The 17,478-nt window shown below is 47.3% G+C and overlaps 1 protein-coding gene across 1 annotated transcript in view; it reads left to right on the top strand.

Annotated features, from left to right (window-relative positions):
- The window catches only part of LOC135900700 (uncharacterized), a 53,830-nt gene extending 39,451 nt beyond the window's left edge, over positions 1 to 14,379 (top strand). Inside the window, exon 5 of the mRNA XM_065430245.2 lies at positions 13,930 to 14,379. Within this exon, the coding sequence (XP_065286317.1) occupies positions 13,930 to 14,012 (83 nt within the window). The 3' untranslated portion in view covers positions 14,013 to 14,379. The remainder of the gene's footprint in view (positions 1 to 13,929) is intronic.
- The last annotated feature ends 3,099 nt before the right edge of the window (positions 14,380 to 17,478 follow it).

Here is a 17,478-nt window from a genome sequence, read left to right on the forward strand (position 1 = left end):
TCGTCGGAAACGTACATTGCCAGCATTTCAGTTAGCGTGTGGTTGAGTACCTCGGTGAGGCCGTTCGTTTGAGGGTGGTACGCGGTAGCAACCTGGTGTTCTGTTGCACAGGAGCGGAGCAGGTCATCGACGACCTTCGATAAGAAGTAGCGGCCGCGATCCGTCAGCAACTGGCGAGGGGCGCTGTGGTGCAGGATGACGTCGTATAGTAAGAAGTCTGCGACATCTGTAGCGCAGCTGGTTGGTAGCGCTCGCGCGATGGCATACCTCGTGGCATAATCGGTTGCTACAGCAATCCATTTTTTGCCTTTGATAGAAATTGGAAAGGGGCCCAGGAGGTCTAGGCCCACACAAAAGAAAGGCTCTGTGGGGATATCGATTGGTTGAAGCAAACCAGCGGGAGGCGTAGCAGGCGTCTTCCGGCGCTGGCACAGGTCGCAAGAAGTGACATAACGGCGCACAGAGCGATAAATGCCGGGCCAGAAGAAGCGGCGCCGCAGGCGGTCGTATGTACGAGTGATGCCCAGATGTCCAGCAGTAGGAGCGTCATGAAGTTGCTGGAGCACGGCTAGTCGAAGGTGCTTGGGAACGACTAGGAGGAACTCTGGACCGTCAGGACGAACGCTACGACGGTATAAAGTTCCATCGCGCAAGGTGAACATGCGGAGGGACGGGTCATTGGGCGAGGAGCTTAGGCGTTCCATAAGTGTTCGAATAACAGGATCTTTGCGCTGCTCGTCGCCAATATGGAGGAAGTCGGAGATGGATAGGACACTGATGTCTGAGTCTGTATCGGTATCGTCCGGTGGATCCACGGGATTGCGGGACAGGCAGTCAGCGTCTTTATGCAGGCGCCCTGACTTATACATAATAGAAAATGTATATTCCTGTAGACGCAATGCCCAACGTGCAAGTCGTCCAGTTGGGTCCTTCAAAGAGGAGAGCCAGCAGAGGGCGTGATGATCGGTTACGACGCAGAAGCTCCGACCGAAAAGGTACGGCCGGAATTTCGCGACCGCCCATACGAGCGCGAGACATTCTCTCTCGGTAATGGAGTAATTTCGCTCGGGTGTGGAAAGAAGGCGGCTAGCGTAAGCGATGACACGGTCTTGGCCCTGTTGACGCTGAGCGAGGACAGCGCCGATGCCATGACCACTCGCGTCAGTTCGTACTTCAGTGGGCGCAGAAGGGTCAAAATGTGACAGAATTGGGGAAGTTGTAAGCCGCTCAATCAGGGTAGAAAAGGCTTTCTCCTGCAGAGGTCCCCAAGAGAAAGAGACGTCTTTCTTAAGAAGGTCAGTGAGAGGGTGAGCGATGTCGGCAAAATTTCTCACAAATCGCCGGAAATAAGAGCATAAGCCCAGGAAACTACGGACATCGTTTGTTGAAGAAGGTACAGGAAAATTTCGCACGGCGTGAACTTTGTGTGGATCAGGCTGGATTCCGGCGGCGTTTACGAGATGGCCGAGCATGTTAATTTCACGGCGACCGAAATGGCACTTGGAGGAGTTTAGCTGAAGGCCAGCCCGGCGAAACACGGAGAGTATGGTTGTGAGGCGCCGCAGGTGGCACTCAAAGTTCGGCGAAAACACAATCACATCGTCGAGGTAACAGAGGCATGTAGAATACTTCAAGCCGCGCAAGAGAGAGTCCATCATGCGCTCGAATGTAGCTGGCGCATTGCATAATCCAAACGGCATGACTTTAAATTGGTACAGACCGTCCGGTGTGATGAAGGCTGTTTTCTCGCGGTCCATCTCATCGACGCTAATCTGCCAATAGCCGGAGCGGAGGTCAATTGATGAAAAGTATTGGGATCCGTGAAGGCAGTCAAGAGCATCATCAATGCGCGGCAGGGGATACACATCCTTCTTTGTTATCCTGTTGAGGTGACGGTAGTCAATGCAAAAGCGCCACGAGTTGTCTTTTTTCTTTACTAAGACAACCGGTGATGCCCACGGGCTACTGGAAGGTTCAATGATGTCCTTGTCCATCATCCTGTCGACTTCTTTCTGTATGATGGCCCTTTCTGTTGCGGAGACGCGATATGGCCGCCTATGAATGGGGCTGGCGTCACCGGTGTTGATGCGATGCGTGACAACAGATGTCTGGCCAAGTGGACGGTCGTCCAAATAAAAGATGTCCCGAAAAGACGACAGGAGCTGACGAAGAGCTGTTGTTTGTTCGGAAGGAAGGTCAGGGGCGATCATCTTAGAAACATCGTCCGCAGGCGTCGAGTACGGAGGAGTAGGTGACAAAGGTCCGTTGGCACTGACGAAGGATTCAGAGGTCAAAGAAGAAATCTCACATTCTTCTAAAGGAGTGATATGCGCTATGGCGATACCTTGTGGCAGCACATGCGACGAAAATCCAAAATTGAGGATGGGCACGCGAGCGCAGTTTTCGCGGATCCGGCTTAAGGTGCTCGGTAGGGCAATATTGCGCGACAAAACCACGTCAGTAAGCGGCGACACGACGTACTCGCCATCAGGTACGGGAGGACAGGGCGTCAGGAGGACATTTGAAGCCGCCTGTGGAGACAGCCTGGCAAAGTCAGCAGAACATAAGCGGTGTGGAGCACAAGTGGTTGCGTCGGCAGGAAGCGGCAGATCCAACTGTGCAACACCTGCGGAGCAGTCAATTTGGGCAGAGTGTTTCGAAAGGAAGTCGAGGCCGAGAATCAGGTCGTGTGGACAGTGTTCAAGGACGATAAATAGAACAACGGTATAATGGCCGCCAATGGTCACACGTGCTGTGCACATTCCAAGGACAGGTGACGTACTCCCATCGGCGACTCGCACGGTGCACGGTACGGCGGGGGTCAGAAGCTTTTTGAGCCTTCGGCGGAGAGCAGCGCTCATAACTGAAAGCTGCGCTCCTGTGTCAACGAGAGATCTAACAGGGACGCCATCAACTTCAATGTCCAGTAGGTTTCCACATGTAGGCAGGGTCAACAGAGGATTTGTGGGCCGGGTCGGAGTTGCAGCTTCACCTCCGGGAGCTGCACCGCCTAGTTTCCCGAAGCGAAGCGACCGGTTGCAGAAGGGGACGAAGAGCGGTGAACGAGAGGCGAACGGGACCTACGACCTTGCGGCGACGGGGAGCGACTGGATCTTGGTGGAGCACTGTCGGCGTTGATGTTCCTAGACGGCGGATAGGGCGAGAAAGTACGATTGTCTGGTACTTGGCGATAGTGACTCGGAGATGACCAGCGAGGAGGCGACGACCAATGGTTGCGGCAATGACGGGCGATGTGTCCAATACCGGAACAATTAAAACAGATAGGTTTATCATCCGCTGTGCGCCAGTCAGCTGGGTTGCGACGAGGGGGCGGAAAGCGTTGCGTCTGGGAGTGAGCGGCCGGAGAAATCTGGTAGGTGTTTGTATGGCGGACCGAGCAGAGTGATGGAATGCCCAAACTTGCTATTTCCTCCCGAACGACCGCTTGTATAAGGGAAATAGCGGGCACGTTTTCCCGACAGTCAGAACGGACTGGAGCCGGAGCCATGGCCTCAAGCTCACGGCGAACGATGCGCGTGATTTCTTCTGGTCCTTTGGGCTGAACGAAGCGTGGCGGGTCTTCGCAAGAAGATGTCGCGGCGGTATTGGGCAATCAGTCGAAAGTCTGAGCGACGCGGCGGCCCTTCGCTTGTTCGAAGCGCCAGCACTCCTTAATAATTGCATCCACAGTGGCACAATCCTTGCACATCAGGAGATTGAAGGCATCGTCTGCAATACCTTTCAATATGTGGCCAATCTTGTCTGCCTCGGTCATGTTGGCATCAGCCTTGCGACAGAGGGCCAGCACATCCTGTATGTACACGACATAAGATTCTGTGGATGTCTGAGCGCGGCACGCAAGTTCTTTTTTTGCTGCCAGCTGACGACCGACAGGTCTGCCAAGCAGGTCTCGCATTTTTTCTTTGCAGACATCCCAGCTCGTTAGGTCAGCTTCATGTGTGTCATACCATTGCTTCGCAGTTCCCCTCAGATAAAATATTACGTTTGCAAGCATCATTGTAGGATCCCACCTGTTGTTGTCTCACACTCGCTCGTACATCGTAAGCCAGTCCTCGACGTCGGCGTTGTCCGTGCCACAAAATGTGCCCGGGTCCCGCGGATGAGTGAGGATGACCGTTGGCACGGGCTGCTGAGGCGTTGTCGCTTGTGTCGGTTGATTTGCCATTGTGGCGGCAGGTAGATGGCGTCCGCTGCGAAGTTCCGTGATTGTACCCCGCACCTTCCACCGAAATGTTGCAGGGAGAAAGCAGGCCCACGAGTGTAAAATAACGTATATTTAAAACTGGCGAATATGGCGTTCAGGCAACTGCCAGACTTCGTCTTCGTCTAGGCCAATCCAACTTCTTCGTACATATTGCTCTCTCGCAAACAGAACATTTTCGTCTATTGATCTGACCATAGCTTCCCCGTCTATAATACGTAACCTTAAATGAGAACTTACCAAAAATCTTTACGGGAGTGACCACTTCCCAATACTACTGAGAAACATCCCAAGAAAACAAATCTCAACCACAGGCTCCTCGGATAAAGGTTGATACAGCCGATTGGGAGAAATTTCATACTCTCATTTAGTACCACACGGGCTGACATATCTTCGTTAGGAATTAATTCTGCTGTAGACTATTTTACTACCTTCGTAATTGACGCCTGCTCTACATGCATATCTGAAGTAAGCGGTGCAGCATGCAAACGCCGTGTCCCGTGGTGGAATGAGGAATGTGGGAAGGCTCGCAGGAAACAGAAGTAAGCGTGGTGGTTGCTACGAACTTCTCCCACTGCGGAGAATTTAATCAAGTTTAAGAAGGTAAAGTACTGAGGCATGTGAACACGCCGACAGGTCCGAAGAGAGAGTAGGGGGAAGTTTTTGTTAGGTATCACCTCGTATACAGAGGATTCTAAAGTCTCGAACAGGAGTAATAAGATAAGAGGGCGGCAAACATATTCACTCCCTTTGGCAAACATACCGGGCGACAGCTTTGAATACCAAGCAAACTTCCTGGGCGCACATGTTGAACATGCGTGTAGCTCATGGCAGTATCCTGAAACATTTAAACGATACAGAGCCAGAACAGAGGGGCAGAAAAGGGAAAGAAAATTCAAAAAATACCAGGCATATATTGAGCAATTCTTTTAGGTGAGCGACAGGTATAACTAAACTGCAGCAATAAATCTACCCCAGGAGCTGACCGTGTAATATATGAAATGTTGACGCATCTGCCTCTGAAACACATACACAAAAAAAAACTCCTTTCCCTCTACAAAGCTGTGTGGTCTTCCGGCGGAATCCTGTCTGCCTGGAAAGAGGTCATTATAATTCCGATTCTGAAAGAGGGCAAGGATCCGTCGTCTGTTTCGAGTTTCCGGCCTATAGCACTAACGAGCTGCACGTGCAAAGCCTGCGAAAAATGATAAAACGCCGCCAACTACATTTCCTAGATTCGAACAAGCTGCTTGACTCATACTAGTGCGGGTTTCGCGAGAGGCGATCCACCACTGACCATTTGATACGTATTGAGGCATAAATTCATGAACCTTTTGCTGACAGTTTTCCATGCCAGTATTTCTAGATATGGAGAGGGCGTAGGGCCCAACTGGCGTTTTGGAATCCTCCATCATCTGTATGCATTGGGAGTCCGAGGCAACTTACTAAATGCGATTCAGAATTACCTGTCCAACCGCATGTTCCGTATTAGAGTAGGTAACGTTCTGTGTCGTCCTTTTAGGCAAAAGGCTGGTTTTCTACAAGGTGGTGTGCTGAGATGAACTTTTTTTATGGTCAAAATGAATTTCCTCCACACTGTCATATCGCATACTCTCTTTTATTCTGTATATGTGGATGACATCCAGGTAGGTTACAAATAATGTAATCTAAGTATCTGCGTGCGACAAATACAGCTTGGCCAAAATATGATGTCTAAGTGGGCTGACGAGAACGGTTTTAAACTAAACCCACGAGAAAGTACATGCGCTCTGTTCTCTAGCAACAGAGGTACACTGCTGGGCGCTGTAATACATCTTGTTGGAGAGCGACTATCTGTGAGCTGTCAATGCAATTTCTTAGGGGTCCTTTTAGACGGCAAGTTTTATTCCGCATCTGCAGTATCTTAAGGCAAAGTGCCTCAATACTATTTGCTAAGACTCTTGCCACGCGACAAGAAATGCCTTATAAGCTTGTACAAAAGTCTAGTAGTATCACGTCTTGACAAGGGAGCCAGGTTTATAATTCTGCTACGCCTAGCGCTTCTAAAATGTTAGATCCTATCCAGCGGTTAGGCATCCGCCTTGCTACAGGCGCTTTCAGGACTACTCATGTACATAGCCTGTATGTTGATTCCAGCGGATGGTCTCTGAATCTCCACAGGACACATTTAAGTTTTATTCCATGGCCTGAAGGTGAAAGAAGATTTCCATCATCCATGAGATTCAGTTCTTCATGTCCTGTCTACGGCCAGGCTGTTCTGTAACCACCCAGTCACTAGGCATCCTTTGTTCTTCCATCACATCTACATATATAACTCATTTCATCGTTTCATATATATTACTTACCGAATTAATTACCATATATCATGGCGCTCTTTGGCCATATCTGACCCTTGTGCCATGAAACATCATAAATCATCATTGCCTTTAGGTCCACTGCAGAACGAAGGCCGCTCCCAGCGACCTCAAATTACCTCTGTTTTGTGCTAGCTGATTCCAACTTGCGCCTGAAATAGGATATATGATATACAGGACATGTACTAAGCACTGTAAAATAATTTATGCCCGTGGTAACGAATATGGATCTAAGCCGGTGTATATTCCACACCCTTACACCCAAATAAGGGTGTATGGGCGTAAGTTATAAGACTTACAGGATTATTCACTTTCAAGGGTGTAAATGAATTAACAGTGGAAGCTTGATGTGGGTGAGTTGGTTTAACATACTTGAAGAAAAAATAGTGCTACAACGACGTGGACTAAAAGAAGAAAAATTAACAATGTGCTTTCATTAGCTATTGCTCTGGCGTATCATGACTCATTCCGAGAATCCGTATGTGCGGAAACAGCGGTAGACAGTCACGTAGGGGTGTCTGCGTTAGCAGGCGTTTTGTTTGTTGCGACACCACATACACGAGCCCACGAGGGTTGGACCCTTCCGCGTCTAACCTTGCACGCCTTAGTAGTATACAGGGAAAAGGGAAATCTGGGGATTGAGCTGATGCTGAACTGGATCTTTGGCCTCGAGGCCAAACACAACCGTTTGGCCTCGACTTCACGTCAACGGCACCTCCAGACTGACCAACATGGGGAAATCAGTAGTTACCTTTTCCTGTTCTTTTCTACAATCTCGGTCTTTCTCTCTTACTTTCAATCTTTCCTGCTTTCTACTCACTTCTTTTTACTTACAATTTTCGATGCAGTATGGGTTGACCTGGTATAGTTAGTCCAACCTCGGGACTATTATATTGGGCTATAGTGACTACGTGCAGCTGGCGTCTGCGTCTCCTTCGGGTCTTATAGTGTCCCCTTGTTGGGCTCGATGGGGGATGGCGGGCATAACCACCGAAATTAAATAAATATGTACGGATCTATCGTCCTTCCCCCGTCTGCCTGATCGCCCTCTTACCGAAAGAGGGCGCACCGAACAAAAGTAGTTTTCTGGCCAACGAAAAAAAAAAGCCTTCCCACGATTTTAAGTACTTAATAGAGAAAACGCTGAAAAGACTAAATGATATCCCCTCTCACAGTTGCCAATGACTCTCCGAAACAATTGGCCCAGGCTGCAAACTCGCAAAGATGGCTAGCGGCAACTTCCTGCTTGAGGTCCGCGATAAGCAACAACACGGCAGGCTCCTGAATGTGGTCTCATTACGTAATGTGAACATCACAGTGACTCCACATCGATCCATAAGGAAAGGAGTGATTTCCGACGATCACCTGTTGAATCTGAGCAAGGGAGAGCTCCTAGAGGTATGGAAGGAGCAGAACGTTGCTATAGGAAAGCGAATCATAATCAAACGGGAAAACAAAGAATTTCTAACTAAATATCTGATTGTCGCCTTTGCGCCCAGTGTGCTGCCAGCAGTATTAGAAACAAGACACACTAGAGTCCGAGTCCGACCACACATCCCGTACCCTGGGAGATATTTCAAGTATCGAAAGTATGGACATGGTTCACAAAGCTTCCGGGGCCGACAAACCTGGGTGAAGTGCGGTGTGCACGATCATCCCTCAGATGAGTGTAATGGCGAACTCTGCTGTACGAACTGTGAAGGTGGACACGCAGCTAACTCACAAGCTTAATCCACATGGAAAAAAGAGAATAATATCACCCTCAAACTAAAGGAAAACATTTCCTTTCAGGAAGCGCTAAAGAGCATTTCCTGCGTTCATAACGAAGCGCATGCTTTTGCGGCGCATAAGGCCGCAACGCCGAGCTTCAGAGCCCGGCATTGGCCTGGACGACAAAGAGTGCTGCCGTGGCAGAGCCACCAGCCCCCCTAAGCGATAGCAGCCAGCGCTGCAGCGCCATCTCTGAAGGAGGGCCCATCGACTTCTGGGTTGGTGGCCTGCAAGCCCACTTTTTTTCGATGCCAAGCCTACCCTGAAAACAACCCGCTCCAGTGAGCGGAAGTCCAGTGCCTCCCGGAAGTCTACGGACACAACTCCAAGCCAGCCGGCGCAGGCAGTGCCCCAGGATGCCGCAATTCGCCCGAGCGCTCTGAAAGCAAACAGCGTATCAAGTGTTGGGAAAGGGTCCTGTGACCTACCCTTTCTTTTCCAGAACGCACAGTATCAAACTCTTTCAAAATGAATGTGCAAACTATACACTGACATATGAGAGGTCTTCTCCACAATCGTGATGACAAAACATAACTCCTAAACTAACGTAATCCAAAAGTACTGTGTGTTCACGAACCACATTTAAAACCTACGAGTACTTAGACAAACTTTCTCCGGTCATATGATATTTTTCGCAAAGACCTTGACGAGGCTAACACCTCATCCGGCGGTGTAGCCATAGTTGTCGACAACACTGTTGTTTGGAAACATTTGCCTCTTCGGACACCGCTCGAGTCAGTTGCAGTGCTAACAATTTTTTAAAATAAATTGGTTGCCGCCTGCGGCACGTACAGGCGCCGACAAAAGTGGTATACTCCACGCTATGGGAGCCGGAGCAACGGCAAAATGCATAGCAACACTATCTACAGGCAGCATCTGGGATCGAGACAGCCAATGGGTGCCCTTTATTATCTGCAGGCATCGGCCATTGGCTGTCTCGATCCCAGATGCCGCCTCTAGATGGCGTCGCGATGCAGTGTGCCGTAAAGTGTGCCGCTGCTCCGGCTCCCGCTGCGTGGAGTATACCGCTTTTGTCGGCGCCTTTACATACCTCCGAAGTACCACCTGAGCAAAACTTAATTCTACAGCCTTATTAACGAATTTCCCGAACCGTTTCTTATTGTCGGAGGCTTTAATAATTAAACAGTCTATTGGGACAGTCCCGGCCTGATTCGAAGGGTGAACTGATTGAAACATTTCGTGTGACGTCTGGGGCCCTATAACGTAAAACTATTCCAATACGTTTCTATTCCAATCTCCTGACGTCAAATTTGCGTAATCACCGACGCAAGCACCAGGCGGTCACCCACAGGGTTGTCTGTACAGACCAATCAAACACCCTCCTCGTTCATAGGAGGTCACTTTTGCTTGCTTGAAAAACGAATAACATTGCCTACACTGAGTGGCTTGTCGTATCTAATTGGCTGACAAGAGGCGAGGAGAACGCTCAAGTGGAGAGGGATCTGCTGGGGCAGAGCCAGTGCACTGAAAATCGATAACCAGATGAAGAGGGTGGTGCCGGCGTCTGCGATTGGTCGGCTTTCCCTTACTTAGCTTGTGGTGGCTGGTGGAAAATCGCGGCGGCATGCAACGGAAACTTAAGAATCACGCTAAAACTAACCCTCAGCAAAGATGAGTTGGCAGAATGAGGTGGTAAACGTGCCGAAAGTGCTCGAAAACGTTACACGGCCACGCAAGAAGCTTTATTATACGCAAATACACCCATGCTCTCTGGCAGGTGCGAGTAGCCAGCGTCTCAGCGATCGGCGGCAGCCATCTTCTATTCCTTTCGGAACGGGGCAGCCTGAGGCTATTCCGAAGAAAATTCAGTTTTGTTCGGCACATTATTGCATGTTTATCGCGTACACGTCACTTTGACGCGGTGAGTTTGTGCGTTTTTGTGACGTCGCGTGGCAGGCAGGTGAAGTGGGTGCAGCCCGAAAACGTTTTCCCAATAGCCGAGGGCTAATGGCAAAAGGGGTCGAATATGAAATAACTGTTTTTCTTTTTTCGGCCAAATCATGCATAATCAGTGTGTACACATTATATCAGATGGGGAGCTATCGCGGTTATCGTGATGTCGCGTAAGAGACAGGTGAAGTGGGGGTGGTCGAAAAAGTTTTTGACCAATCGTGGAGGGCTGATAGCAGAATAGGAATAGAAAAGTTTGGAATAGTTTTATGTTATAGCGCCCCTGGTGTGCGCCTATTTAATAGGAAAAAATCTACCTACTACATATTGCGCATAATTCCCATTCCTCGATAGATTTAGTGCTTGGATCTTCCATACGGTTTTTTTTGTTAGAATGGAATGTAATAGAAAATCCATCTGGGAGTGGCCACTTCCCAGTGACTCTGAATTTAGTAAAGCAAGACCACATTCCTCCACATGATCCTTGCTGGAAACTTGGCTCGCCTGATTGCGAGTGTTCTAAGGGATGTATTTACTCATCACAAGATTTTATACGCGATATTAACATACATGACACCTTAGCATATTTTACCACTTTGATAATTGATACAGCCGAAAAGGTCATCACATGAACAAACGGCCATTCACGTAAGGCGTGTGTTCTTTGGTGGCATGAAATCTGTAGACATATGTGAAATAGAAAAAATAAGTCATAGCGTCGACTGCACCGATATCGAACTCCGGGAAATCTCATTGCATTTAAATATATGAAGTCACAAGGATGGCGCACGAGACGCCAGGCTCGGAGAGCAAGCTGGAAGAGGTTTCTCTGAGGCATCCATTTCTACACCCAGCAAGCTAAAGTATGGGATGGGCTGAGGATGCTCAAAGAGCAGCAGATGAACCTTTGATCGACGACCAAGGGTATACCATAAAAAACCAGACCGACGCCCTTGCCATACATTTAATGCGTGTATAAACTCCATATACTACTCAGAATCATTCCTTAAATGCAGGCAAGTAGCAGAACTTAGCGAATAGACCATAAATGCAGACCAAATCTACGGTACAACTGTCCCTTTAATATTGCTGAGCTCCGTACAACTGTCCTTTCAATATTGCAGAGCTTCGAGCTGCCTTGAGCGTATGTATGAAGTGTGCACCGGGAGTTGACAGAATCACGTATGACATGATTAAAAACCTACACACCGACACACAGATAACACTTCTGGCACTTTCCAGCTCTATTTGGGCTGCCTGATACCTTCCATCCTCATGAAAAGAAGCTACTGTAGTCCCGGTCTTGGAACAGGGCAAAGAACCATCCGACATTTCAAATTACCATCCATTAGCGCTCACAAGTAGTTTATGCAAGTCTTCGAGAAAATGAGAAATCGTAGTCTTTTGTATTTCCTCGAATCAAAGAAAATGCCAGACCCTTATCATTGTGGCGTCAGAGAGGGTGTGTCGACTACTCACCATCTCGGGCGCATTGAGGCAAACATTTCCGAGGCCTTCATCCATAAGCAGTTCTTTCATTCTGTCAGACATCGAAAAGGCATATGACACAACTTGGCGATATGGGATCTTGCGACACGTCTCGGTAACGGTATTGGGGGCAATATGTTTAATATAATTGAAAGTTACTTATCACACCGTACATTTTGTGTTGGTGTTGGCAATAGTCTATCCAGGTCATTTGCACAAGAATGTGTGGTGCCGAAATCTGGGGCATCAGCTGTGCCCTTTTTATTGTCAATAATAATTTCTTGCTCTTATCTATACCGCAAAGTATGTTTTATTCGGTACACGTAGATGACGCAGAGTTGGATTTCGAATGACATGACCTTGCCATTTGTGAGCTACATGTTCAGCTTGGCTTGAACAAAGTGCGTAAATGGGCACAAGAAAACGGTCTTAAGCTTAATCCTCTTAGAAGCTTCTGTGTCCTTTTCACACGAAAAATAGCATTATTAGCAGAGCCCAATGTCGAACTACATAGACAACACATACCAAATAGCACTCACATTAGCGAGTCTGACGGGGACGACGGTTGCGGAGAACCCACGGAGGAGAGCATTAGTCCACGGCAAGCTAGTTACTGTGCACTTTATCGAGAAGCACACGCACATTCTGAGGCAGAGAGAATTAGGACGTTGAAGACTCGTTCAGAAACTACCAGAGGGTAAGCCGCCTCAATAGATGAAGAGTGCCAGCGCAGCCGGACGGATCGATGTCTCAAAGAGCGGTTGTAGGAACATGCGTATAACGTTAAAAACAAGACTGGGAGCTACTTCTCTATAAACTGCGCCAATTACGGGTACAACCGGTACTTCAAGACACTTAAGATTCTACGCCCATACCAATACAATTGAGCACAAAGCTTTCAAAGCATCACGACGATGCCCAAAGGCCCGTTACGTATTACCTCCCCTTCATTCGTGCTCACCGACAATTAGGTATGCAGATATATACTTTACTAATAGTTATTTTTTGTTACTTTTTACTTTGACCAATGCTCTACTGGTATGTTTATCCCCCTTTGTTGCCCTCCTCTATTCCTCCCTGTCTTTATAAAGGTATATATCTGTGCACGCACAATAAAGCAATCGTTGGCATTCAGCGCTGGCCCTGTGTTCATCTTTCTGTTCGTGTTTTTAGCCCCGCTTCTCTACCATCGACAGACAAAGGCAGGATGAACCCCCCCCCCCGGGGGGGGGGGGAGGGAAGGAGCGGTGGGATATTTTAATATAGTATACCTAGTGGACATGTCAATTTCGTCTGCTGGTGCATGGTGCAGTGCTGATTGGCTGGGAGCGCCTGGCTCCTGCTGGCGCATACGCCAACCGAGCCGATCAGAATGTCTACAGCAGACGAAATCGACATGTCTACTAGTTGGACACGAACAGAATATCACACCAAGGCATCTGCTTACTTCCTACGTGAGAATTTCTGTTTAAGAGAGGTGACATAACGCAAGCGTCAATTTCCTTGGCACTTTTAAAAGCTTCGTCAATACTCTTCAGCCATGCAAGCGTTATAAAGTGTTCATGCTAAGCAACTCGTGCTGCTCAAGTAGTGTGGGCTATGCGTAACGCATGACCCGCAGGCCGCGTGCCCGGGGAATTTCCTTAGTGCTGCCTGCGGGGCGCTGGCGGGTGCAAGTGGAAGGGCAATCTGGCAGGCAGTATTCTAGCCGACGAAGTCTACGCTGCGTGCATCGCAAATAAGCAGTTGAGAGACTCGGTGCAACCGCTGTGAAAGCCTGTTGCTGCGGCAGTAAACATGTTCGGAAATGGAGAAATTGCTGAACTGTCTTTTTTCGTTTTTCGTTGGTGAACATCAGCACCCGCTTTGCCACTACTCTATATTCTCCCCTGCGACCATGTCGATGGTTTATAGGTATAGAAAAACAACTGGTTTGATTTTGTTTTTGTAACGGCAACATGATATGAATTGTGCGGTAAGAACTTGGTTGAACAAAAGCTAGGATGCTATTGGACTTAACGGAGAAGCAACAGAGGCCAGCCCTTGCGTTAGTGCAGCACTACGATCCAACACAATAAATACTTTGGCTTCACGCCTGTGAATTAGTCTTTTGAACAATAACGTTGTTGAGTCTTTTTTATCGAATCTGAGTGCTCATGCAGAAGTGTCTTTTCCATCCAACAGTCTCGTTGATCACAACGGAAATAAGTAAGCACACGCCTGGCTTTTTTCTGCCCTTTTTTTGTCGCTTACTAGCCTTTCCTTAAATAGTGCTTTTACCGTCACAGAATGCAGCATCATATTGCGCTATCGAATAGTGAGAACGCCTGCAGGCGCTCGGGATGAGCACCTGCAGCATTCTCGCTGTCGCCTGCAGAAACAATTCAGCAGGCGCGTCGAGGTTTGTTGCATTATGCGTATTGAGCGCCTCTGCGCACTGTGTGGACTTTTAAGAGTTGCGCGTCAGTAGCGCAGCCGATGATGTCTATTATCTCGTGTCCTTTGCTAATCCCGTGTTTCAGCTATCGTTACAGGAACCTGTACGATGCCCTGCTGCCCATGTACGCGGGTGTTCAAGATCGCTGGCGGCCGGTTGCTGGAGTTTTTATTAAAACAAGAAACGAATAAATCTCATCGTTTGCAACTTTCATCAATGGGCACTGTGTGTGTCCTCTTTCCGCTTTCGGCCTTTGCACTTCCTGTAGTTGAGAGCATGTTTTGTTTGTTCGGTTTTTCATTGTTTGAAATGCCGTAGGCAAAACCAGCTGGACTCTTACAACAACAGCAGCACTGGATGCGTTCTACGAATGCAAAAATAATGCGAGTAGGACAAGTTCAGAACAAGACCATCGAAGGTTTTGTACGAGAGGTGAAAAATGATGCCGACAGAATATCAAGAACGATTGTACGCTTCAGAAGCCCACCTGTTAACCTAATGTCCTTAAGAGGAAGCTTTAGCACGGGCCAAACTCCGACGCGGCTATTAAAATACATGTAAAAGGCTGAAACGCTTTTCGGAGATAACGCCTGGACCGATATTAATCAAATTTGTTGCATTTGAGAGAGAAAGGTAAATTATAGTGTCTGCTGGAAGCGCAAATTCGATTTAGGGCCTCACTTTTGTTGCAAAAGTTTTCCAAAATATGAAAGTTCGAAAAAAAAATAGAAGCACGAAGTTTACAAATTAATAGCTCTGCATCAAGAACTGATATCGCGGTTCTGTAAACTGCATCCATTAGATGATTAACAGCGCACAAATTCGGTATGTCAATATATATCTTACGTCAATTCGTTACGTTGTGCACAAAGGTTCTGCAAAAGCTCTATTTCCATATCACTAATGTTTTCGAGATTGACGAGTAACATATCAATTTGGTCCACTTTATATCTAGTATTAGATGCAATTCACATATTGTGATATTTTTTAATGCTGAGTTACGAAGTTGTAAGCGTGATAGTTTCGTTTTCTGAAAATTTGTGACTTTTACCAATTTTTAATCAAGAATTAACGACATAAATCAAGAATTAAAAACCAAGAATCACTAGATACTATGGTATTCTTTTAAATGCTCCAAACTTCATTAAATTTGGCGCAGTGGTTGCCGAGAAAAATGAATTCTCCTTTCAGATGAATTCAGATAGGAGCACCCTTTCAAGGAAGTGGTAAGAGCAGATTTTTATAGTGCCTGGCCTCCATAATTGTTCATTCAAAAACACATGGGGTTTTACGTGCCAAAACGACTTTCTGATTATGAGACACGCCGTAGTGGAGGACTCCGGAACTTTTTACCACCTGGAGTTCTTTAACGTGCACCTAAATCTAAGTACACGGGTGTTTTCCGCCCCCATCGAAATGCGGCCGCCGTGGCCGGGATTCGATCCCGCGACCTCGTGCTCAGCAGCTCAACACCATAGCCACTGAGCAACCACAGCGGGTTAATTGTTCATTCTGTGAGGCCGTTAGCGCGATTAAGTAAAACTAATACTATACAGAACATAGCAGACATGTGTGACAAAGACGACAAGGCATTTACTACCGTGTTATTAGACTCGGTTGTACTTGGCGCAACATTAGGTGAATGTTCACTGAGTAGTTCAATTGGTCGGATTACAAAACCATAACTTGTATATATACCATCTTTACAACCCAAAGGCCCCGAATAGCTAAAGACAACGAAGGTCTTTAAGCGAACGGAAATAACTATGCAGGCGGCCATGTTCACGCTATAGTCATAAGAATTTATTTTTGACAATTTGTAAAATTTTTAGCTAACTTTTATAATGTAACCTTAACGATAATGTGCCAAGAATTCGTGAGGATGTACGAAAATGACCACAAGCAGCGCATATAGCAGCTTAGGTCATCCGTGCTACTGCTTAAACCAAACCTTTTTCTCCCTCCTTTTAGTCTCTTGGCTGTCTTACACGAAGGCGGGTTCCGGACATGTAGGAAAAAAGAACCATGTAAACGAGCATGAGATGCAGTTTCAACTAAGGGAACCCGGAACAGCAGCTAATGCGCGTAAGTGCAGACGTGAACTTCAACGCCAACACACACCTGGCTCGATGTTATCACCGTTTAAATTCGAAACATTTCTTAGCGAACATTTGCCACTTTGGCAGTATCTATGTATCCAGCTGCCCACGTCTTCGCGCTCTCTTGGTCGATTCGTTAACTTGGTATGTACCAAAATTGGCAGAGTATGACAAGAATGTATGACGAACATAACTGAAAGGTGATGACATCAATATCGCGACATGTGTGTCATATTGGTCATGAAACCTCCGCTTACGTCTTGGTGCTTTCATGGTCATTTCGTTTCACATACCATAACAAAACTGTTTCAGATACCATCGATTCCCATAGGGTTTGTGATATGCCGGCCTTTTGCCATTATCATAATTCTTTCGTTGTCATGTCATCGCTCCTCCGTCGTGTTCACTGCGTTATCCTATCGAGATCACGCAGGCGTCGTCGTGAAACCAGTCTTCATGCCGGTGCAGTCGTTCCATTCTGGTCATTCTGTCGTAATTCTCCCGGTGTTGTCCCTTCCACTGTCGTCTGGCTTTCGTCGTTACTCTCTCATCATCATTCTGTTGTAGTCTGCGCCGTAGCTTTTCCAGCTTGGTCGCGCTGTTGTAATTACGCCATCGTTGTCACACAATCATCGTCATTGCAGTGTCGCCATGCCACCGTAAGCATTCCAGCATCGTCATTCCGTCGCCGTGACGCACTCGTCGTTCCACCTTCGTCATTCTTCGGCCAAACTGTGTGGAACGGGCTTGGTAAGACACACATCCGTGGAGGTATGCGGTTCACGGTAAAAATCTGCAAGGGTGGTTATGTATTCTCCATTTGCAAGTGGTCTCCAAACAGCAACAATGTTCCTAGCACACGGCTAAAAGCTTCGACTAAATCGATTCCCACTGGGCCTGGGATCAGCGTATCAATATTTTCAGCCCAAGAAAACTTAGAGACAGAAAGAGGAGATATGAGGAAGGCAGCGATTTTAACCAGTCAATAGTCTAGTCGAAAAAACTTAAATTTTTGTTTTCGGCCATCATTCTTAAAAAAAAACGCGTTTATATGAAATAATATTGGTTGAACATAGCAGACTTTCTGCAACGTTGTCCACTTTTCACTGCTGCGTTTGTATTGTAATCAAGATTAATGTATTTTCACACAATTATAAATTATGACAACGGCGTTTTCTTTTATTTATCAAATAGAAT

This window comes from Dermacentor albipictus, chromosome 2 (assembly GCF_038994185.2).
Source record: "Dermacentor albipictus isolate Rhodes 1998 colony chromosome 2, USDA_Dalb.pri_finalv2, whole genome shotgun sequence".
NCBI classification, from domain to species: Eukaryota; Metazoa; Arthropoda; class Arachnida; order Ixodida; family Ixodidae; genus Dermacentor; species Dermacentor albipictus.